This window comes from Carassius carassius, chromosome 14, assembly GCF_963082965.1.
Source record: "Carassius carassius chromosome 14, fCarCar2.1, whole genome shotgun sequence".
Taxonomy (NCBI): Eukaryota; Metazoa; Chordata; class Actinopteri; order Cypriniformes; family Cyprinidae; genus Carassius; species Carassius carassius.
Window position 1 is genome coordinate 19,597,454 of NC_081768.1, and position 24,048 is coordinate 19,621,501.

Genomic DNA, 24,048 nt, shown 5'->3' on the forward strand with positions numbered 1-24,048 from the left:
ATCTAAGGAAAAAATAAACATGCTTCTTCAAAACATCCTAAATTTGTTCCAGTTTGTGCTTTTAGTAGTAATTCCTAATTTACTTCCCCAATACAAGTACACAAGATTTTGGAATGTATGCAATATGACCACATAGATACATTTCAGTAATCAAAACTTGCACATCATTACGATTATATTTCAGGTTGGTTTACAGGTTATGGTCCCATCACGTTGCCACTATGTATACCCAGCTTGGTTAATAGTGGTCCCAAAAATACACATTTTTGGTTAATGATAGTCCTATAATAAAAAACAAAAAAAAGATTAGAAAAAGATTATTCAAATAAACATAGGGAGTGTGTTGGAGGTAAACTTGAAGAAGAGACAAGGCACACGTGACACTATCCAAGTGAGCTTAGGCAGCTACGTATTCAATATGTGGTCAATAGAAATGCTGAAAAGGTGGTCCAGAGTCCTCTTCTCCACAAAAAAAGACGCAGAAAAATAAAAGTAGTTCCACATCTTTTTCCATACATTGCCCTTAGCTCGCTTTAAGTTATGTCAGAGCTCAGTAATAATTAAACTTGACTTTTTCAATGTCTCCAATCAGCGTCCTTGCCAAGAAGATTCCCACCATCTAGAAGCAAAATCACAAGACACAACATTACATTGAGAATAACTTTAAAACTACTATTTAAAGACACATACTATAGAAAGACAGACAGGTACTTTCTTTCAAGGACCTACAACTTCATTCTAATGTTTATATCATAATTAGTGTGATTTAAAATATTTTAGTGTTCCTGCAGCTCAAGTGGTAGAGCATTGCGCTATCAAGGTTGGGGGTTTGATTCCCAGGGAACACATGATAGGTAAAAATTGATAGCCTGAATGCACTGTAAGTTGCTTTTGATAAAAGCGTCTGCTAAATGCATTAATTTAATTAAATTTTTAATTTCATTTCATTTAACCCAGCCCTTCTCAAAGTCCAAACTCCTGTCTGAATCCGGACCCGCCTCCACTTCCACTTCAGATTTCAAGTGCACTTGTATATCACTCAGACTTCCATTGCATACACACACACACACACACACATACACACACAGGGGTGCACGAACCAGTATTGCAGTTTTTACCAACTTTTTTTTTTAAAACAAAGCGCATAGCAGCTAGCAACATTTTGGATAAACCTTAGCTTACATTCAGAAGAACAATGTCACCGGTTTCGCCTCGCCAGCGTGAGGTTTCGCTTTCCTGACACAACTTGTCTTTCTCAACCGACAGAGTTAGCAGCACATTCAACGGGCCGAACAACAGCAGACTTGTTAATGAATGAGTATAAAACAGCGTTTCCAAAAACCTATCTGTAAATATGCACATAGTCTGTAACACAGATGGACATTTGTGCTGCAAGATATCTAAAAAAGTAATATAATTTGCTTCTGTATAACAGCGTTTTACAGTTATAATTCAAGATTTTAACAATTAATTCACTGCAGGTTACATTGAAGTACTATTTCAGAAACAAAGTATGTAAATGAGATCAGCTTTATAAGGCATTTAGTTGTATAAAAATGCAGTACTGAATGTAACAGTTCAGATAGTAAACACAAGTACGACTTGATGTCATGAATATGATAATTAGCATATATAAAGCTAAATTCTTATATAAAGTTATAAGCATGTTTATGTTTTGTAATAATTATTTTGGACCGTTTGACGTAGATGAGAATTCAGATTCGGACCTTTGAATGTAAAATTGAGAACCCCTGCTTTAACCATTTGAATAGTGGTTTAGCTTTTTTAAACTTTTGGTTGCTCTGTGAAAATAAAAGTGCTGAGAGTGACATCTAGCTGTAAAATATTTTCCATGCAGTATTTCTTTCTTTAGTGCATCCCATACCTGTAGCAATGATATGACTATGAAGACTCCAGCCACAATGTAGAGATTTCGTGGAAGCCACTCCTCTAAAGCCATCATGCATCCTTTGACATAAATGGTTTGGCCCCATTGAGGCTTAAAAATAAACACAGTGTTTTATGTTTCACAAAGTAAGTGACATAAAATGTTATGAAATTAATGAAAGAGCATTTTATACTGCTGTGCAACATTAAAATATACAAGTTTATTCTCTGTAGGTATTCTGCTCTCCCATTTGCAATTTACCTACTACCAACAGAGCACAAATAAGAATGATTATGAGAGCAGAGCGAAAGAACAAAACAACTGTACACATGCCCCATTGGTGAAAAAGCAATTTCCGTACTGACAAATATTAGGGCTGCCATCAGAGAAACTGAACCTAGGAAACTTGACTTTCATTTCAAAAAATTGAAAAGCTGACAAGTGTTTTAATTTATTCCACTTTCTGAAGCATGAACTCACTCTGAATCTTTCACATTTGGAAAGGAACATGTACTGAAGCAGAACTTTTGCCAACAACAGCAAAGAATGAAATACCGGTCTTTCTACTACAACTGTTGAACATGTACTCACCGGGTTCCCAGTCATTCTAACATCATATCCACACTGCGTGTTCACCACTGTATCCTGTAAAGAAAAGTCATTCAAATTAGTCCTATATTTACCATAAATAGATTACTTATGGAGAAAAAAAATCCATGCATTAATAAATTCTAACCAAAACAAGTCATAACTTGTGCACAAGAGACAAGGTTTTATGGTCTATATGAACTATTATAGTTTCCAGAAGAATAAAAAACTATCAGCATGTTAAGAGGGATTCACAGGAAAATTCTGTCGTAGTTCTGTCATCACTTCCTCATTCTCATGTTGTTAACAAAACCATGCTCCATGGACGACAAAAAAAAAAAAAATACATTTGTAAAAATATACTGACTGTTTGATAGCATAATGGCAGTTAATTTTTTGATTGAAAATACAAGTTACAATTCTTTGAACATCTGTAGATGGTTTGGAATGCCACTAGGGTGAATTATTCCTTTCAGTATTACATACATGCAGTGAGCAGAAGGCCAGCACAAGCAGAGGAAGTCTTCCACATACTTGGCCTTCGGGTTTAAAGCACAATGGGTTCTTTAAACAGTATTTTATAACAGTGCAGCATGCTGAAACAATCTCTTTATTCTGTGGAGGGCTGCTGTGAATAAGAGAAGAACCTACAGCAGGGTCGCTGATGCAGCAGGAAAAGGGCACTCCACATCTCTCTCTGCTTGGGTTATCCTTTGAGCAGTTAAAATACACATTTAGATTCCAGTCGTTGGGGTCTTTAGCACCACAGCAATAATTCTGTGGGGGAACAAAACATGTACGTTCAGAACCTGCAACAATATAGCCACAATTGTGCATATTTATTAGTGAAGACATTTCTTTTGACCACCTTTTACCAGACTTTCACAAGCATTAAGGCATATGATTCATCACAATCCCCCAAATTACACCAATAATAATACACATTTTGGAAAATGTAAAACATTTGTTTGAGAATACCTAAAAGCAATGTGTCCACTACTAGCTACTACTATCTATGGCTTTTTCATTCTCTTTAGGGTTTTGTTCAGGTTAAATAATATTTGTTAATTAAATATTTAAGCAAGTACTTGTGAAAAGACATGTAAAAAGCATGTAGTGAAGCATACAGTTTTTCTATGGAAACCGTTTCACGTATAATATATATGTAGTGGTTGGCAAGTTGAGTAAATAGAAAGCATTCATTTTATTTAATGCAAATTAGCTTATACTTTTAAACACTTACCAGTTTCTGGAGAGAGTCAATCAGATTCTGCAGGTCAATGTCGTCCCTGTAGGCCTTTACATTGGCCAAGAAGAAATCATTGATCCACTCCCTAACTTGGCCCTGGAACACAAACGCCAAAACCGCAGCCGTCAACTCCAGGAAGAAGATGAAGCCAATGACTCCAGAGAACTGCAAGACAAGGTCAAGAAGCAAGGCGAAAAATCAAAAAGCAGCATTTGACAGTATAATAGAATCTGATCATTTTTATGTCTGGAAACTGTTTGCATTAACACATCTTCGAGTTATTATCTTGTACAGATCTGGCACTGCAAGGCATGCAAACATTTTCTTTGGAGAGGAGACTTCTTTATTTAGAATTGACCCGCAGCATTTGTGATGGCTTCAGTATCACATCGAGTACTTACAAACTTAAGGAGGCAGATGTTTTCCCTGAGAGCTCCAACACACCCAGCAAATCCCAAAATGAAAGTGACTGTGCCCACGACAAGCACCCCCCAAACTGGGTCAAAACCATGTAGACGTGTAACTTGTGTCAGATCTGATAAAACGCCCTGTGGGCAAATCAAGGAACAAACTGGTTGTTTTTCTGCTGAGCCACTAAAACACATTCACAGCTACATAACTCACAGAGCTTTTTTGCAGATTAATTGCAGACTACCATTCAAAAGTTTGATAAGTTCTTACTTGCCCAAACTTTTAACAGTGGTAGTTATGCAGTTTAGAATAGAAGTTTCTACTTACCTTTTCACTCCAGGCCCAGAACCCAATTGCAATGAATGCCGTTCCAGCTAGCTGAGAACCAGAAGAGGTTTAGGAGAAATTAAATGATTAAATGTTGCATCAGAATAGTCGAGTTCAGGCAAAACACCTGAGTGTGTGGTCAAAGCAGACGATGCAGATGTGACTAGTGTATAGAACACCAAGAAACTAGACAAAAGCAACATTGTTTGCAATAATAAAGTTTAAATACACCACCATTCAATAGTTTGAGGTTTGTTAGATTAACATCCGTCAAACCAAATCTTAACAAACCCCAAACTTTTGAATAGTAGTGTATACCATTTCTGAACATACTAAAAATAAAAAGCCTTAACAGTATGGAAAATAAAGTGTTAGACTTATAATTCAAATCTAAAACCGGTCATGAAATCCTAACATGCTGTGAAGTAATAACAATGCTTGTTTCACAGGAGTCGTGTTTAATATTGAAAACAGGAAAATCGGTTAGAATGCGGTTATCTCAGAATCCTCCCATGCTTCCCACAGAGGACACCTCAAACTACTGCAGCGATACGCTAGTGTTAATCTGTTTCCTGTTGACGTTAATATGAAAACCTGAACGTCATCAGGAAGACGTTTCTCTTGATACATAAATTATCCGCTGTGGGTGTTCACTTACTGTGAAATGACCCACCCAGTAATGAAAACACTGAAAGTATGAAATCTGTGCACATAGCGTGAAACTAAGAGGAACAAATAGTCATGAAATGTGGGGTCGGTCTGCAGATCATGTCATCTGAGCAAGAGTGGCAGAAAAGACGTTATCTAATGTTAGGAAAGGAAGGGTGGCCATTTAAACATGATCTGCCGTGAAAAACATATCAAACGTCAACTTACCCAAAAGATAATGTTGTAGCTGAACATGAGGTATTTGTAGCAACAGCTGACCTCTGCATTTTTATATCTGTAATAGTGCATCTTCCTCTGTAACAAAGAGAAAGAACTCTTGAGATTACCACAGTAAAGCATCTAGAGAGACCTTTATCACGTATTGTAACTTAAAATGGGTACTAGGAGAAGTTGAATTGCATCTAGATGTGTTACACCTCAACCAAATCACGTCACATCCTAAGGATTAGTCGGTTTCAGATGTTTAATTACGAAATTAACAGTTCACCACATTTCAAGTCGATGCCAGTAATACAAGCCAAAGCCTGCAATTCACATCCTGTGTGCGTTTATAGAAAGAAAAATGAACTTCCTTAAAAGTTGTTAAAGGATTTTTAAGCAAACACTCCCTTCCTTGCTGACTTACACTTACACTGACTAAACTTTTCATACAAGCAAAAGTTAACAATTTTATGTAGCCCCTAAACTGGGGGTTCATGAGGGAACTGCAGGTAGTTCACAAGGCGATAAAAATTTATAAATTTATGTAAAATAATGTGTATAAATGTCAAATATAAATGATTTAAAAATAAAATGTGTAAAAACAGCTAATATTTTATGTTTACATGGATGTCATCATGTGACCATTAACTGACACCAGACAACCAAAGATATGTTGTTCATTTATTAAAATAAACTTATTAAAATATAAATCTCAGGGAGTAAGTTACCAGCAAACATTCAGGTCAAAGCGGTCCTGCTGCCAAAAATGTTTGGGAACGCCTGCTTTACTTCATGTACAACAACTACTGTACTTTTACATTCATTTCACAACATAACATTTTATGACTAAAAAAGTGATACATAATTATTAATAAATCCGTTGCTTATTAATTATATGAAATGTACTATCACTAACCTGCAGCATACAGAGAACTATAAGGGTTTATTGAGATTCTTCTTCAGTTTTTTGTAAGCATGTCCCGCAAAAAAAAAAAAAAAACAGTATGTCTTTCTAAAATTACGCATAAAAACAGCTGGTTAAACATCCTGATTTCGTGTTATGTAATCATAATAATTCATATTTGCATTACCTGCCAAGCTGTACCAACAGCAGCCAACCAAGCACCCAAGATGATTCAGTTCTGTTATTCTGGGGCAAAAATTCCGTGTGTACGATTGTTTTCTTTTTATTATCACATCAAATATGGCCTCGGAATATTTTAGTGCCCCATAGACAACTTACAATGACATATATCTATCCAGTAATGAAAAAATCGTAAGCGAGTACACACACACACACACACACACACACACACACACACACAAGATGGCTCACAAGCTCTGCCCACATTTCTTCTTCCGCTAGTTAGCTGAAGGGCTAGTTGATTAGCAAAGTTGTCGGCTCACTTTGTAAAACCAGCTGCCAAGACAACTCTCAGTCTTACCGAAACATTTAATATTCTCGTTTAGGAGATTTAAGAAAGTTAATGCAGGGAACACCGTCAGTACTATGATAATATAAATTAATGTTCTTCGATAAAAGCAAGAACAATGCCAACAGCTAGATATCTCAGTATGGCTAACCAACAAACTTTACCACCTCACGACTAGCCAAAACATATCATTTAATCACAATAACCAACTTCAAATATACAATATTTTGATATATACAATCTTTACAACAACAAGTCGGTGTAATATATTTACGAGGAAGGAGAGTGCGCGAGCGCGCCGTATCTCTGCTTGAAGCGCAATGCTCGACAATAGAATTCACCAAGCAAAGTAGTCTTTTGGCGATTTTCGCAAAAAAAATATATATTCCGTGTTAGGAAATCTAAATAAATAAGCAGTTATAATATGCAATCTAAAAAAGTCTTACCTCTTTGTTTATGTCACACAATGCCTCCGCCTAGTAGGCTACTTAGCCTACAGTTTGAAAAAACTCTTAAGACACCACCCACCACACATGAATTTGAAAGAAGACTGGAGTTTGAGTGTGAAAGCATCCGGGAAGCACACACCCGGTGCTCCCTGCATTCATTTAATTCAGTAATGATCACTCACTTCAAAATACAACTCTCTTTTTTCACAATTATTCTCTGGTGAATCGCTTTTCTCAATAATAAGTACTGAAGTACTTTTCTCAATACTAAGTACTGAAGACAAGCTGTGAATCACTTTTTTATTTTATTACTATATTTTGTTTTTAATCTGTTTAAACAAAAAAAAATGACAGAAACAACCTCTACATTAATAATAGGCTAATAGTAATAATAATATTAATATGCCTAATAGTAGCTAATAATAATAATAATAAATGTAATATCTTCTATAAATATATAACAAGTTTATGCGTGCAATTCAGGTTAATCCTGCCACATCAGCTGCTGTGCTATAAATTAGGATCTATAAATAGGAAAACACATAAGATTATTTGTTACTGCTCCTCCTACTCTCTCTTTATCACTTTTTGTCTCTTTCTATAACACACACGTCTTTCCTTGCTGTAATAGACAGAGTAACAACTGTACTAGGAAACAGTAGCCTATGGGACACATCAAATGGAGTTTCTCCAAGAGGAAAAGAAAAACCACAGGAACCATTTCCTCCTTCTTGTTTATTGTTCTGAAGTGTTGTTTGAATGGAAATTTTGAAAAAAAGACAAACATCCCCGAAATCACATATCCTGCAGTAGGAAACCAAATCACTGAGACACAAAATAGAAACAAAACTGGGATCACAGAACACATGATGGAAGAAAAAACAGATCCGCACATCTTTTATGCAGTAGACTACACCTTACAGTTTTTTTCTGTAAATATGTACACACACGCACATTTTAAAAATGGAGAATGTGCAATAGTGCAAACTACTCCCTACCATCTAAATTGTGTAAATTACAACCATATTGTGTAAGGAGTGGGGACGTGAAGTTTCTGGTTTGTTGACCATGCTTTTGCTGAATATTTCTACTGTCCAAATGCTCCACCTGGCTTTCAGCTGGTTGCACCATGAATTATTGTATTCTGAGATAGACAGGAATGTTTTTCTAGGGAGTAGAGACATGAAAACCTATGGGGAGAGAAAGTGCTGTTGGCAGGTGTACAAGGACTGTAGATGGAAAAAGAGTGTGGAGACATCTCCAGCAGATAACAGAGACATATTTCAGTTTCCAGGGAATTGCGAAACCACATCAAAAGCCCTTGTTCATACTCCTGCAATCCAGATGTGAAACCATAGCGATCACTGTGTGCACCATGTGACTTTATATTGTTGTTGGGTTCATTCTGGTGTTGTTTTTTCTAATCCCAGAGGTTTTGCATTTGTACATTAACAATCCAAATGTACAGTTCATATATCTTAATCATGCAAGTCTTTATACTACAGCACAAAACCCAATTAGTGCTATTTCCACCCTTCTTCAAACCAGTCGCCCCTGTTGGTTGATCAAAGAGCTGCAAGCAGGTCTTGCTCATTTTATGCAAATCACTTATCTCCTTTTCCTGTTACATTGCTCTTTCTAAAAACACACATACAAATTAAACATTTATAATGTAAAATCAATGTAAAAGTTGCCAGCACATGTAGAACTATTGATAAAAGATCAATATGTATTAGTTTATTATGTATCTTTTGAATGCATTTGTACAATGTTATTTGTCTCTTGTAGGGGCTTTTTGGGGGGGGGGGGGGATTTTGAACATACAATTAAATTGACAAATAAAAAGTATTTTAAAAGTAATACAGAATTACTCTTTTAATTGTCTCAAATCTGAAACCAAATAAAAGTGGAGAAAACTGCTTGTCTTTGTATGTTACTTAAACTCACTTTCTGATTTAAGTATTGACTATCAACGGCTGCGAAGAGTCTGCCTGAAGAGACTAATATCTCACATTTTTAATGGATGACAGGCCCATTTCACCCCTCGTTAATCAAACACACCAACTTTGATAGTTGTGTCTGAGTGTCAGTCCGCTGTTGTCTGAAATTAAAACATTAAAACGATTAAAAGTAACAGTATGGCATTTATGATGTTATAAACAATTTCTAATAAAAAAAACACAACTTATTAATTAAACAAATCTTGAGAGATAAATGTAACAGTTTCCAGAATTATATCAAGCAGAACAATTGTTTCTTGAGCAGCATACCAGCATGTTAAAATGATGAAGGATCGTGTGATACTGAAGAATGGAATAATAACTGCTGAAAATTATCAGCTATGCCATCACAGGAATAAATTGCATATTATAAAATATAAACTATAAAAATGAATACAAATAATATATATTTCACAATATTACCATTAGTGTATTTTTTATAAAATAAATAAAAATACACTATGTATGTAGATGTGTATGTATGTATACACTATCAATGTATATACGTTTGATTCAGAACAGAAAAGTGTTCGTATCAAGCAGAAATGTTTCACCTCATGGATTACAGAAACTTTGAGTTGTGCAACATTACTCGAGAATCGAGTTTGATGATTATCAATGTTTTCATTGAATGCACTGAGGTCATTTAAAGATTAAAAAAGATAGAAATTACAATAGCAACATATGCAGAACAATTGTATACAACTCATGAAACGACATGAAACATGAAAGGAAAAACATCTTTATTTAAATGCAAGTGCAGCGATTAAATGAAGTTAGCAAAGATGTCTGTAAACGATATACACATAGCTGCATAATCATACTTTTACAATGATCATTAAATAAATAGCAAGATCAAAGCCCATTTAATTTAGTCTGAAAACATCTGAAATCTCTCATTTTGTTACTTTCAGATCAGATAAATAATACATAATTGTTCATCCATGTCCTTAGTCAATAAATACATTGAATAAATAGTCATAAATAGATTGTACACAGCAAAATTCAGCCGTACACATGGTTGTCCTCAGACGAGTGGCTGTTTAGTCCTTCACCCTGCCACCAGTCTCCTTGCAGCTCACCCAGAATCTCCTGCAGGGACAAGGTCGGCAGCTCAGGCAGAGGCCCGTGGTGAATCCTGCTTTCCTGTTGACTCTCCATCCTCTGAACCTCTGGGTTATCTACATAGAAAGAGCTGGAAGCTGGAGGAGTGTCCTCCACACCACCCTCCCAGCAGCCCGAGTCTGGGGTAACAGGGGTCAGCGGCTGAAGACTGTTGTGTTTTTCAGATGGAGAGTAAAAAAAGCCTTGGACGGGGCTTGGATTGCAGCCATAGGCATCAAGATGATATGAATTCCACATGGAGCTCACAGGTGACCTCCTGTCATACCTCGCAGCCCAGTTTGGAGGCATCTGATGCTCTGGGCTTAGCAGAGGACTGCTACTGCAGTGGGTGTTCATGGCTCTGGCCTGATGATGGTGTCTGTATGAAGGGGTGCAGTAGCCGGAATCATCACCAAACGACATGGAAGATTGAGTGTCACATCCATAAACTCCATCCCTTTCCATTTCTTGCTTAATATGACTGGGGTACGCTGGTGGTGGAGTGCATAAAGGCCCAGTACCTGCACCAGACTCACTGTTGTTGCTGTTAGAAGAGTGTAGTTGAACTGGTGAATTCTGCATTGCACTAAACGGTGATTCAGACTGCCACAGCGGCTTCTTTCCTCCCTTGCATTTCAACGTACGAGCTCTCCTGTTCTGGAACCATACCTGTTGTGAGCGGAGACATCAATATAAAGAGGTCAGACTCATAAGAATACAGTTGATTGATTAGACTCAACCATCTAGTGCATACAGATAAGAGCTTCCCTGTCTAAAGATTCAAGTTAATCAATGTGAGATGACATCCAGCTACGGTGGCATAGTCAGGTTTTTATCTCTGCCTGGTATGTCTATTGTTTACAGACTGTACGGTTTCTAAACTAAACAACAGATAAACACAAAAACGCTTACGTCATCTCAGATATTGATAGTGGTATCAGTGACAGCAAACAGTGTTTTCACATAAGGCCTTATTAACATATCACTTCACCTCTTTTATGTGTATCTGCTGATTTTGTAAATGTATAAGAGATACAAACAGGGAAAAAGCTGTTGTTTCCTTATGTACATAGTTAAAAATTACAGTCAAACCTGAATGAATTTTTTTCCCTCTGTGGAACACTCCTTCATAAAATAAAAGCTAACAACATCCAAAGTTGTTTTAAACCCCACTGACTTTCATTATATGCATAAAAGTAGCATAAACAATCTTCAAAAAATCTTGTAAATTGAGTGTGTTTTTATTCATGACGTAACCCACCTGTATGCGAGACTCTGGCAGGCCTGTAGTTTGGGAGAGACTCTCTCTGAGGCTGATTCCTGGGTAAGGGTCTGTCTCAAACGTGGCTCGAAGAAGCTCAACATGTTCCTTTGAGAAACTTGTTCTCTTTCTGCGACTTGCACTTCTTCCTACAGTACCGCTTCCAGATATTTTAACAGATGCATCTGAAAAAGAGATTAAAAAATAAGTGTGAAGCTAATCATAGTGTCATCATTATTTCTCATACTTCAGTTAGTGGAAACTAAACTGCACAAACGTAATATATATTAGAAACGCAACACCAGTTCAGTGTAGCTAGGAATACTTCTTCAGAATAATAATATATGCAGCAGAAAATCTGCAACAGTGCCTGATGTTTCATTTGAGATGGAGAAGCTTGGAAAAACAAGCTTTCTTATGAGATCTTGCATATTAAATCCATCGAAATGATCACCATTCAGTAATGCTTACCAGTACTGTTGTCTTTCCACATCCTGGAGGCCAAAGGGCTTATAGGATTCTCAGGCTGCCAGTGAAGGTCTGTTGTGTTTGATGCTCCTCAGGGATATGATTTCTGACCCCTTCAGCTCTGTTTTATACCTGTCCCCTCTAGTCCTATACCATGACCCCCCTTTTCACCTCCACCTCCCCCATTCAAGAAGTACTTATTATGTATGAAATACGAATGACTTGAGGGAATCTCTTTGAAGGCCAGCCCAAGACATTAAACACATATTTGTCAAAAAAAAAAAAAAGAAGAAAAAGTAATATTTTTATTTTCCTAAGCACTATAGAATATTTAAAACTTATATATATATCTCTTACTGTAAAGAAAAATCTACCTATTTCAGCTTAAAAACTTGAATGTTCAGTCATTTCAATTTAAACATTTAATCAACTTAAAAGTCAAGTTGAATTTCATATAACTTTGTTTAAATTTAACATAAGTTGCCATCACTTTCATATCAAATCATCATATCATATTTTACAGTGTATTTATTTTATTGTTTGTTTGGTTATGCATTCCATTTACCATTTTAAACATAATATGAATAATATATATTTATATTATTCTTACATTAAAATGTAATAAATACTTAAACTTGTTTAAAAAAAATCTAAAATATCAAAAGTTTAAAAATAATTTGAAAATTAAATGTTAATTTGTTTATTTCGAAACTATATATTTTGTTTTATATCTTTATAAGGCTAAAAATAAACAGACTGTACGCTACTACAGAAAAATTGTTTTGGCATTGGCATGTTAATCAAACATTGTGTAGAATTACACTTATTGGAAAAGTGTGTGAATGGATGCATTCAAGCATTGTAATCGATAAAACAATAGACTCGAGAAAATATTAACTAATAAAGACATTAACAACGTGCTTAACATAAGTTCAAGCAGAAGGCTGTGCATGGATAACTCTTTGTGTCATCTGACCTCTTTTCAGAAGGAACATAAAAGTAACAAGTTTGGAGGCCAAGGAGAACAAGGAGAGCGATCTGTGGGATGATTAATAGGACAGTTAGCACGTGTGAGTATTGTCACCCTCTCTCTCTGCTCCAGAGGATTCGGAGGGGATAACAGTCATCTCAAAGTCAAGGTGGCTGCCAAGCTTGTCAATGCAGATGAGCTGTTGCTGTTGAATTAAGCCAGACTAAAGCAAACTGAACCCATACAATCACAAAGGGACCTTTCAGTCCCAAATGAAATATAGATGACTAGTTCATTTCGATGGTTTACCAGGATGAATCAATATGTAAAGTCCATATCTGATAAATAAGATAAATATATTTATCAACACATTATGGCATTTGGTTAGCTACCAGAATGTAAGTGAAGTCCATCTTATCTTTATCTTTTGCATTCTTAGATCATTTTATAATGGTTATTGAATGTAAAAGATGCAAGATCACAAAGGTTTTGGCAAGACTGCATTGAATGTATATCACCTCTGAAGTTCTTTGCAGCTGTTGTGGGGTTTTTTTCTTTATCAGAAAACCAAAAGCAGCATTACATCCCCCCATTAATCAAACACACCCTCTTAGCTGATACTGCATTCTGCTGTGGTCTAAATCCAATCATCTGTTGTTATTTTAAGATAAATGTGCAAATCTTAGAGTTGTCGTTTAAAGGTTTTTACTTGGCATCTAGAACCTGTAACAGTCATGGAATCCTTCCATTGTACAAAAGGTTATTTATAAAAACAAAAACAAACAAAAAACAAAACAAATGGGAAAATAAATCGTGGGATTTTTAAATCGTGGGGAAAAAAATGATTCTTTTAAGTACTTTTCCTCAAAAGGTTCTCCTTGGAGCCCAGAGTGGTTTTTCTGTGGCATTGCTGCTAAAACACTCTTTTGGAACCTTTATTTTAATATAAGTGCATAAGCAAATATATTTCCATATTTGAAATTTACCTTTTTGTTCTTATATAAACTCTCTGATCTAGCTGTTCTATAAGTAGAACAGTAGGTGGCAGCATTGAGCTTTAATAGCATTATAATACTGAGGCATGATTTTTCACTGACACGGAGATCCAAAGTCAAACGCATTCAGACATTACAGATGGCATTTTATAGCAGTCGATTTTTATTGAATACAATAATTGCTGAATTTTTGCCTGTAGAAGCTGGATGTCTCTCGAAAAATAAATAAATAACTGTGATGTAACTTAATAGCCTAAATAACTCAAGTGAACATATACATTGAGTCCAGAGTACTGCAGGGATTTCGTGTTTTTGTAGTCCAAAACTTGGAAATAAGATGGGATTTTTTTCATCCAAGTCAATGGACATCATAAAGGTTTTTGGGTAAATGCCTGAAATAAGGTCTGTGGTTAAAAAATAAAAAAATACATAAGCTCAGGATATTTTCAAGTTTTAGTCTATGACATAAAATAGCTACAACAATGATACTTGGGTATTAGAAGCTTTTATCATGATGGTGACTGTGAAGTCATTTATAGCTATGTTTAGCTTTTTACTTCCCTTATGAAAATTAACCATGTTTTTATTATAGTAAAATTGTAGTAGAACCCTAGGCCTTACCACACTTATGAAAAAAAACAATGAAAAAAAAAAAAAACAATAGAACCATCACAGAAAATTCTAATGGTTTCCACTACAACAATCACTACAAACCTTACAGACCATCAACTTTTAACTATTAAAACCATTCAAAAATAGTGTGTTTTGGAACATTCCATTAGGATGTATGGGTTTTAACAAGCCACCAACAGAAGGTGACCATTTACCAGTAGAGACCCCCAAGGTCCATTAAAGTTTCCATTAAAACCAATACAAGTCCCATTGTAACCAACTATTCAAAATTTTGTCTATTGTTTTTTCAGCAGGGCATGGTTTTTTGGCATATTGATTACCATTTGTATAAACACAGTTTTACTACAAATACCATGGTTAAACATGGTTTAACTATAGTAACCATGTTTTTTTGTTTTATCTGTAGTAAAACCATGGTCAATTTTCATAAGAGTTCTGATTGCTCCAAAAGAGGTTTTAATTTGTGTATATTGTCATAATGAAAAAAACATGCAAGGATCATAAACTTTGGTTTGTCGGAAAGCTTATTTTCTGCAATAATCCAAATCAATTAAATCCTGGGGTTTCTGTCAAGTGAACCAGGGTAATGCTAATGTCCTTGATTGGTCTACACAAAGAAGAACCAGGCACTAAAGAGTTAATAAGATTTCAATTTCACAGCATCTCTGCTGCTGTACCCTTGAGCAAGTCGCTTAACCTATGATTCCAGCGGGGCAATGAGAAGGGTCACCTATGGCAAGTTACTGACATGCTAGTCATGATGAATGCAAGGGTCAATGTACGGCTGTTTTGTGTCGAACCACATTTTTTTTTCTGCCAGTGGAAAAATGGGATCCGGCTTACTTCCAGTTCCAGAGAGTGTTTTTGTCACAAGTTATTTAATATTAAAACCTTAGAGACTAAAGAATGTGATAAAGAAATCATTTCTGAAGAGACTTCCAGAGTCATATTCAACTACAGGAGCTCTTTCTTTTACTGGCCCATATGAAAGAAAATGAATGAAAATGATACCAACCTGCATCTAGGTTTACATCTATCACAGTGCTTCCTGTTAACAACAAAAAGTATGCATGTGTTAATGCGTGAAATATGTCAGATTAGCTGATAAAAACAAATTCAATAGAATGATACACACACAAAATAAGTATAGAAACAGTTTTATTTAATGACAAAAATAAATACACAATCAATTTCTTCATATCAGCTAAGAACTTGTACAGGTGTTCAGGTAGGAAAGATAAATATTTACATTCAGCACCTTTATAACAACATTACATTCTTCATTTTTAAAATACAGAAGTTGTATACTGTGCCTTGTAATGTAGGCTAGTACCACAACATCAGACTTTGCTCTTAATGCAACAAAGCAATTATTTGGCTTCAATTGTCAACATATTTTAAGACAAAGTCATAAAATCTCTAAATCAAAATATCCTTTAAACTGAACTACACAAAAGGTAGACAAAGTCTCTTAATCTCATAATAATGAACAGGAACAGATAGGAGAGATAACAACAAAATTCTTGGACGGTAGCAGCAACAATTCAGATGAGATCAAGTTAAAGCGCGTGATTCCACTGAATATTCTCAAAAGATTGTTCTCTACGATCACATAGGCTAATACAACATTTTTTAAAAGATCAAGATGGAAACCTTATCATAGTCATTTTAGTGGAAAAAGAAATATCCCCACAATCATAAAAATGAATTATGTCCCAAATGTGACTGTGTGATATAAAATATATAAATACAACTATACATTTAACTAATGACTAAATTAACACTAATATAGGGAAAGTTAAAGGTTAACTGTTCTGCTAAGCACCAATCCAGTATACAGTCCAACCATAAAACCAGGTATGAACATTTCAAACAGACTCTACCCATGTGTTATTCAAAGGTGAATGAGAGAATATCAATCGTTCCTCAGCTGGTTTTATATACTGTAACTTCAGTGCATGAGAGCTGCAGTGAACTCATGACAGAAACATGCACAGAATGAGAGCGAGAACATGGGTGTCATCCTTCTAGAGAATTCCAGCCAAAAATGGCCCATTTAAATGCCGGGGAACCTGTCCAACCAGTCAGCACAGATAATTCAAGTTTCTGTGACATCATGAGGTGGAAACACTGAACTATTATGCAGCAATAAAAACACACCCAGAAGAGCGTGTACAGAATGGATGAATTTTAGAAAGGGTGGCCAAATTAAAACACGTCGAGTTGTACATTTAGATTAGAAAGCTTTTTACAAATTGCTTACTTGTTCTTTGACTATGAGCACAGATTACAAGGAACTTGGCTCTCACTACAACACACACCATACGTTTCAGCTGGGTTCGGGCCATGTTATCAAGTCTGCAGAGAGTAAACAAACATGGACTTTTGTATATTAGAAACTGTGGCCAATAAGTCTGGGTGGGGGGGGGGGGGGGGGGGTCATAGAGGACCCACAGGATTCAAATCACCCTCCAGAAATGTTCTTTAAAAGCATTTAAATTAAATTATCAACAGCAAAATCAAGAGTTGTATTTGATGCGCTTTGTTCGGCTACTACCAACTATAAAATAATATACAAATAACTGCCCTTCTCTATTGTTCTTTTCACATATAGATTTTACAGTCTGTTACAAACTGTTGTTTGAAAATATACACATCTTCATTGTTCACCTTGCTTTAAAACATTAAATAAATATGCATTTTAACGAGGTAAACCATCAGAAATACGATCTCATATTTAAACCTCAGGGCTGCATATCACTCAGTTTTGATGCTTGTGGGTTTTGAACCCTTCATGTAAGACTGATAAAAGAAAGAAGAGAAGAGGAACAGATAGCTGAGATACATGAGTGAAGCCCACACTATGTTGTCTATGTAAGAAGGGCAATCTCCATCCTGCATCCATTGGTAGACTAGCGCACTTACTGCCAGTCCCATGGCCATCTGAGCAATCTGGGAGGAAGTGATGATGATGGCACAGGGTTTCGGCACACGGAGTCCAGCAGCTCGAGCCGTGTAGTAGCTGTACATGAGCGCGTGCACTGTGTAATTCATGGTCATGAACCAGCCACCACCGGCAACCTGGTCTTTGTAGGAATACCAGGAGTACACCAGCACAGTAATGTGATGATACCAATGCAGGAAGATCAGCCGCTGCTTGCGCAAGACGATGAACATGGTGTCCCCTGAAAAAATTTGGATGCGTGTAAAAAGGGTTCAAATGGAAGTATAGAAATATTTGGCAAAGAATGCAATGAAAATTCAAATTTAGTCAGCAAAAGCTTTGGACAGTGAGGTCCAATGTTGCCTTTCATTATAACATTCAAAGTATCTTCTTTTCTGTTCCACAAAAGAATGTCACATACAGGTTTGGAACAACATGAGAGGAAGTAAATGACAGAATGGTCATTTTTGGTGTATATCCCAAAATAAATGAATAAGAAAAGGCTCACCTAGCTCGGGGGCCTTGCTCAGCACAAACGCACAAGCCCAGAACTTGCTTATCGGCCCGTAGTAGAAGCTCTGATCACAAACAGACTGTTTAAAACCATTGGTTCTGAGAATGTACAACATGAAGCACCCAGTTCTCACCGCTCCAATGATACTGAAAGAGAAAAAGCAAGATTTGAATGTGAATATTGTCTGTAAAACCATGGTATTCATGATAAACAGTTCAGACCTCTAGTGAACTCTGGGACGGGGGAGAAAGGAAAGAAAAAAAAAAAAGACGGAAACTTTGCTATGGTAGCAGGCAGTTTCTGTGTTAAACAAATCAATATCAAAACATTCATTAAGTGGTGAAAGTCCAGTTGCTGTGGGAGATCTAAAGAACATGTGAGCAGAGGTCACTGCTGCCATCTAATCACAGTTTTCTATTGTTCTTTTCTCAAGCATGCAAACACATTGTGCTTGCTGTCATCTCTGTCCTCTTTTGAGATGGGACTAAGACACCTTCCCCCACCCGAATGAAACCAAACCCAACTTGAAACGATAACCGCTGAAGATTTAAAAACCACATGAAGTGGTAAATCTCACAAACGTGTCCTGGGCATGCATTTGGGCATGCTCATGTTTCAAACAGAATTTTTGCAGTTAACAATAGATATCGTTTTCTTTTTGGTGCAACCATATGTTATGTATTTGCATTCATTCATTTAGCTGACGCTTTGATAAAAGCGACTTACAATTGCTATATATGTCAGAGGTCGCACGCCTCTGGAGCAACTAGAGGTTAGGTGTCTTGCTCAGGGACACATTGGTGTCGCACAGTGGATTTGAACCCAGGTCTCTCACACCAAAGGCATGCATCTTATCCACTGTGCCAACACCACCCCCTATGTAACCTAATATCCAACAGCAAAGTAAAACTGCAGGGTGGTGTGGAACCTCCATGAGCATCTTGAGATTTAAGACTTCAATGCACCACTTTGATCATCAACTTGTTTTAATTTTTTGAGTATTGTCGCTGTCTGGAAAATGAAACATGGTCAGTCTCACTAAAATAAGAGACAAAGTATGCGGTTTCATTTTAAATATAAAAAGTCCAGATCAATGAGTAGTCCTAAGAAAACTTCTTTGTGTGTGTGTGTGCCATTTTAGTATAGAGATAGTTTTTAATATTTGGATTTTTTTCCCCCTTTCATTTAAATTTTAGTCAAAGCTTTAGTAATTGTTTTTAAATGTCTTTAGTTCTTATTAATTTTTATTTATTGTAGTACATCAAAAAAGAAAAGAGAACCAAGTTTAATGTTTTTATATATTTTACTTGATTTCACCTTTACTTTAATAAAAAGATTTTCGTTTTAGTTAACTAATAACCATTATAGATAACCATATTTAAGGGACATATTTGTATCCAGAAGTGGACTAAATCTGACAAAACCTCCTTTTGTTGGCATCTTTAGGTTGCAACTGTAAAAAATGCAGTTTTCTGTCAGGGTTAGGTCATAATATTTAACTATATAGAAACACAAAGAAGTCTATGGAATGTCCCCGTTTTAGATTGTAAATGCTTGCTTACACAAATAAAAGAAGGGGGTGAAGGGGCTTGAGTCTGATGCACTATAAACCAAACACTAGTTTTTACTTACCTAAAGATGGCCAAACTGAGGGACCACAGCAGTAACACTCTTCGTAGATCAAGTTTTTGTCTTTCCTTCATGAAGTGCTGACCACCAAACACGAGCACGACATACACAGCACCAAACAAAAACGACTTTTTCCTGAAAGAGGCAAAATATAACACCAGAAACATTATTTTTATGCTGAACTTCCAAGCACGAGTGACAGGTGTTATTGATACAGATGAATTCCCAATTCAATCATACAGTTAATTCTCACCAGTTGTCCTGCATCCATTCAATAGCAAACCTCTCATCAAAGTGACGCTCGAAATCATACTCAGTCAGAGGCAGCTGAAATTCCGTCACATTCATTTTTAATCACCTACAATAAACTGCGATATAAAAGTAAAAATGATTTAGTTAAAAAAAAAAACACACACAAAGTTGCTGTCTGTTCTGGTTACTGTGCGCTCGGCAAGACGTCCAGCAGTTAACTAGTCAACCTCAAACATACACCTGTGCACACACACCTGTCGTATGTAAATCAGGGAGGAGTTTATAGGGAAGTTAAGGGAGTGACTCTCAAAAACTAGTTTCCTCCTGAATGAAATACCAGGGGGGGTTTTCGCGATGCAGACGAAAGAGAGGTCTTTATATATGTTAAAATGGCGGTTTCATCATTTGTATACGAATATGCAGCCACGAGGCTGATTGACGAGTGTCTTTCGTTTTTTAACCCAGAGCTGTGATAAAGACCAGTTACAATTCAGTATGCAAACAATGAAACCATCGCCATAATGAAAGAACATTCTTAGTTATAGTTTTCATGACTTTAAAAATAAATGTATAATTCCTGATTTATAATGCAATTCATAACCTAAAATGCAATGATCATTTAATATATTAATTTATTATTATTATATTTTAACTTGGTTAAAATTGGTTATATTCTAACAAATGTATTATTATTGCCTAGGTAGGCATATGATAATCATTTTAATTAGGCCATTCAACAGTTGAAAAATGAAAAAAGTACAAATGAACGATATCTTTTTTTATTGTCTGCAAAAAGTTGTGTGATTTGAATTTCTTTTTTGCTTTTGGACTTTGAATTGTAGGCTACTGTAGGCTATATAGGCTATAGGCTGTAGGCCTACTCTAAATCTGCCTTTCCCGTTCAAATTCTAGTGATCTGAAATTATTTTCCCTAATTCCCTAAATATGATAATTTAATATAATAGACTAGCCATGTGGAGAAAATACACTGTACCAAATCTTTGTTTCTTTTTTCAAGTTCTTGCACGCGAGGTCACCTGTCACTCAAGAGATCCCAAATAAATGGTAATTGGGAATCAGATTTACACTACAAGACTTGCTCTGTGGAAAATTACATTATCAGCGTAATTAGAGAAATTACAGAATTAGCCTTTCAGTAGGCTATAGGCCTACGTCTAATTTAGCCAGTGGTTAAGGCTAATTCATCATTCCTCTTTTATATATTTTAATCTCAAGAAATAAAAAATGACAAAAAACGTTAATAATAACACTGAATTGTTATGGAGCTTTTGCAAATATTATATTTGTAATACTGGTATAACAGGTTTTGCTCACTTGGCTGGCGCTAGTTTCTCTTCCGCTCCTGCAGGCGGCGATGATTGAGTTTCTTCATTGTACAGTCACAGCACAGAAGAAGTATGGCATCTGTAGAAGAGTGATAGGTGCTAGACTGTTTTTAAACCTTAGATTAGGAAGTCTCTATTCAGATTATTTTGTTAGCAAGTATCGATCTGTATTCAGTCCGACCGAGCAGCTACGATGAGGATTTATCATTCTTTACTCAATGCTGTTAAGTTTAGGAAAGTGTTTGACTTTGGTGAGCGAGAGGTGGCGCATTGGTTCCCCGGACATATGGCCAAAGGTGCGTGACAAAGATTAAAACCACCAAATCTTTGAGTGTGTTTCAATCATTCAGCATTCTTTCGTTGTTTTCTAATTTGCGCCAATCTAAACATTTACTGTAGGTGTCTAAATCTATTTTCACCTGAATCTTTTTTTAAGTTTAATATTTAATTTTGTCCTACAGAAATATGATCACCATTGTGATCTTTTCATTTTTTAGGACTCAAGCAGATGAGAGCCAATCTAAGGAAGGTCGATTGCATTATAGAGATCCATGATGCTAGAATATCCTTTTGATTGCAGAGAATGGACGTTTCGAATGATTAAACCACAGTATTTTTCTTTAACTGGCCAACATACCCTTTTCTGGAAGAAATCCCTCATTTCAAGAGAGTCTTGATGTCCGGCCACACATACTCATACTGAACAAGATGGATCTGGCAGACACATCAAAAAAGCAGGTCTTATAATCTTATGCACTTCATTATTGCTTTTCATTTACGTAAATGAAAAGGGAAAAAAAGGAAAGTACTTAAATGATGTGCTGATAAAAACAGGACTTAACAGTTTTTTTTTCTTTGCACCAGAGTATTCTGAAGCAGCTTGACAGAGAAGGTGTGAGGAATGTTTTATTTACAGACTGTTTAAGACAACGAGATGAGAATGTTAAAAGGGTGAGCAGTGTCAGACGTTACATCAGATATTTCTAAATAAAAGCTCTATTTCTAAATGAAAGACTTGGAGAACTGGCACGTTATAATTGTAAACATTCTGTCTTTCAATGTCTGATGTTCCAGATTGTTCCTCTTGTGACGGAGTTGATAGAAAGTGGCTCACGTTTTCATAGAGAAGAGGTAAGTTTCAATTATTCCGGTAGCTTATATTTTGCTCTAAAGTTTGTTTTCTGACTTCTTTATTTATTTGTGTAGGACAGAAGTTACTGTCTGATGGTCATTGGTGTGCCAAATGTGGGGAAATCATCACTGATTAATGCTGTAAGAAGAACATATTTAAAAAAAGGTATTTACTTTTGCTTCTTGCAGTCCATTGATTTTAACACACAAACATAAGGCCTAAATGTTAGATGTTCTTCTTGCTGTCAGGCAAAGCTTCTAAAGTAGGAGGTGAACCAGGAATTACAAAAGCTGTTCTGACAAAAATTCAGGTATTAATTCTAATCATTTGGTGGATTCAGTTGGATTGATTTGTTCAAACATAGCTTTAGATGAAATTTCGTTTTACTAGGTTTGTGAGAGACCCATAATTCACTTACTGGACACCCCAGGGGTCCTACCACCTAGAATAGAGAACATAGAGACTGGAATGAAACTTGCTTTATGTGGTAAGTCCACAAATCTCTAGGAAATAATCTTCATGTATAGTTGTTGGTTTTTGTTGTAAGGTGATAAAAGGTGTCTCCTCTACAAACAGGTACCATTTTGGACCATTTAGTCGGTGAGGATGTCATTGCAGATTATCTGCTTTTTTCACTGAACAGACTGGAAAGATTTAGGTAGGTTTTGTGACAATCTATAAGCATTAAGTAGTGATTTTTTTGTGTGTGTGTTTTATAAAGCTGAATGTACAGTGGAATAATCAGTCATGGTTGTGACCATTTCTAATGTAGTTACGTTGAAAAGTACAATCTTGAAGAGCCTAGCGATGATATTCAGCATGTGTTGAAGTGTATAGCGGTGAAACTCGGCAAGACCAAGCGTGTGAAGGCCATCACTGGAGTTGGTGAGTTCATTCATTCAAGCCATTTCATTTTCATTTTAATGATTTCATACAAATCAGCCTCACTTTTCTGATTGATAAATCATTGAACATATTTAACCAATAACACATCACCTGTTTAGGTAACATCACTGTCCAGTTACCAGACTACAGTGCAGCAGCCTACGATTTCATCAGAGCATTTCGCAAAGGAGAACTTGGGAAAGTTATGCTTGATTAATTGCATTTAAAAAGCTGATTTGCATTTATTGCAAAAAAAAAAAGCTTGACCTTACTGTATGTATGCTTGTCCAAGACTGGACACCGAGCACATGAAAGAAGCAGTCATTCATTTTAATGTTTTAATTAAAAGGTGGTGACCAGCGTGCTTGATGCATGTCTTATTTTTTTGTGTACTTATCAGAGAAGGTGCATTGAATTGTATTTTATTTTCTCTCTACTGCAATCATAGATACAATAAAATATAGATTTTTTTTTTTAAACAGCATTGGTATCTTGTATGTGAAAACCAAATATTTCAACCTAACATTCAAATGACAGCATAGAAGTACTCATTACAATTTGATTATCTACTTTCACAAAACTACATCATCTGTTTTTTTCCTATATTAATGTATTAATTTAAATGAAATATTTGACATGTAATTGCTTTGATGTTTAAAATTATAATTTGTTAAATATATCTAACAAAAGCTGGCAAAGT

General features: G+C 35.8%; 4 protein-coding genes across 6 annotated transcripts; 1 reads left to right on the forward strand and 3 right to left on the reverse strand.

The window, feature by feature from the left end:
- Positions 1 to 410: 410 nt before the first annotated feature.
- tspan14 (tetraspanin 14) lies at positions 411 to 7,313 on the reverse strand. 3 transcript variants are annotated; one of them, XM_059566504.1, is made up of 9 exons: positions 7,213 to 7,313; positions 5,340 to 5,426; positions 4,464 to 4,514; positions 4,127 to 4,273; positions 3,720 to 3,890; positions 3,128 to 3,253; positions 2,480 to 2,533; positions 1,886 to 1,999; positions 411 to 619 (listed from the first exon to the last, which is right to left on the reverse strand). In XM_059566504.1, exons 2-9 carry the CDS (start codon positions 5,418 to 5,420, stop codon positions 551 to 553), a joined length of 813 nt encoding a protein of 270 aa, XP_059422487.1. In that variant the 5' UTR covers positions 5,421 to 5,426; positions 7,213 to 7,313; the 3' UTR covers positions 411 to 550. The 3 variants fall into 3 exon arrangements, with proteins under 3 accessions (XP_059422487.1, XP_059422486.1, XP_059422488.1); XM_059566503.1 differs by lacking the exon at positions 7,213 to 7,313 and adding an exon at positions 6,646 to 7,053; XM_059566505.1 differs by lacking the exon at positions 7,213 to 7,313 and adding an exon at positions 6,425 to 6,618.
- Positions 7,314 to 9,947: 2,634 nt separating this feature from the next.
- mxtx1 (mix-type homeobox gene 1) lies at positions 9,948 to 12,149 on the reverse strand. The gene is made up of 3 exons (XM_059565540.1): positions 12,052 to 12,149; positions 11,581 to 11,765; positions 9,948 to 10,988 (listed from the first exon to the last, which is right to left on the reverse strand). Exons 1-3 carry the CDS (start codon positions 12,071 to 12,073, stop codon positions 10,221 to 10,223), a joined length of 975 nt encoding a protein of 324 aa, XP_059421523.1. The 5' UTR covers positions 12,074 to 12,149; the 3' UTR covers positions 9,948 to 10,220.
- Positions 12,150 to 15,787: 3,638 nt separating this feature from the next.
- Positions 15,788 to 20,235, reverse strand: elovl6l (ELOVL family member 6, elongation of long chain fatty acids like). Its single transcript, XM_059566506.1, has 5 exons — positions 19,987 to 20,235; positions 19,737 to 19,868; positions 18,099 to 18,250; positions 17,101 to 17,831; positions 15,788 to 17,060 (listed from the first exon to the last, which is right to left on the reverse strand). Exons 1-4 carry the CDS (start codon positions 20,079 to 20,081, stop codon positions 17,404 to 17,406), a joined length of 807 nt encoding a protein of 268 aa, XP_059422489.1. The 5' UTR covers positions 20,082 to 20,235; the 3' UTR covers positions 15,788 to 17,060; positions 17,101 to 17,403.
- A 1,110-nt stretch (positions 20,236 to 21,345) lies between these two features.
- On the forward strand, positions 21,346 to 23,821 carry mtg1 (mitochondrial ribosome-associated GTPase 1). Its single transcript, XM_059565541.1, has 11 exons — positions 21,346 to 21,627; positions 21,829 to 21,893; positions 21,965 to 22,069; positions 22,196 to 22,282; positions 22,406 to 22,462; positions 22,538 to 22,628; positions 22,712 to 22,773; positions 22,854 to 22,950; positions 23,040 to 23,121; positions 23,236 to 23,348; positions 23,468 to 23,821. Exons 1-11 carry the CDS (start codon positions 21,525 to 21,527, stop codon positions 23,563 to 23,565), a joined length of 960 nt encoding a protein of 319 aa, XP_059421524.1. The 5' UTR covers positions 21,346 to 21,524; the 3' UTR covers positions 23,566 to 23,821.
- The last annotated feature ends 227 nt before the right edge of the window (positions 23,822 to 24,048 follow it).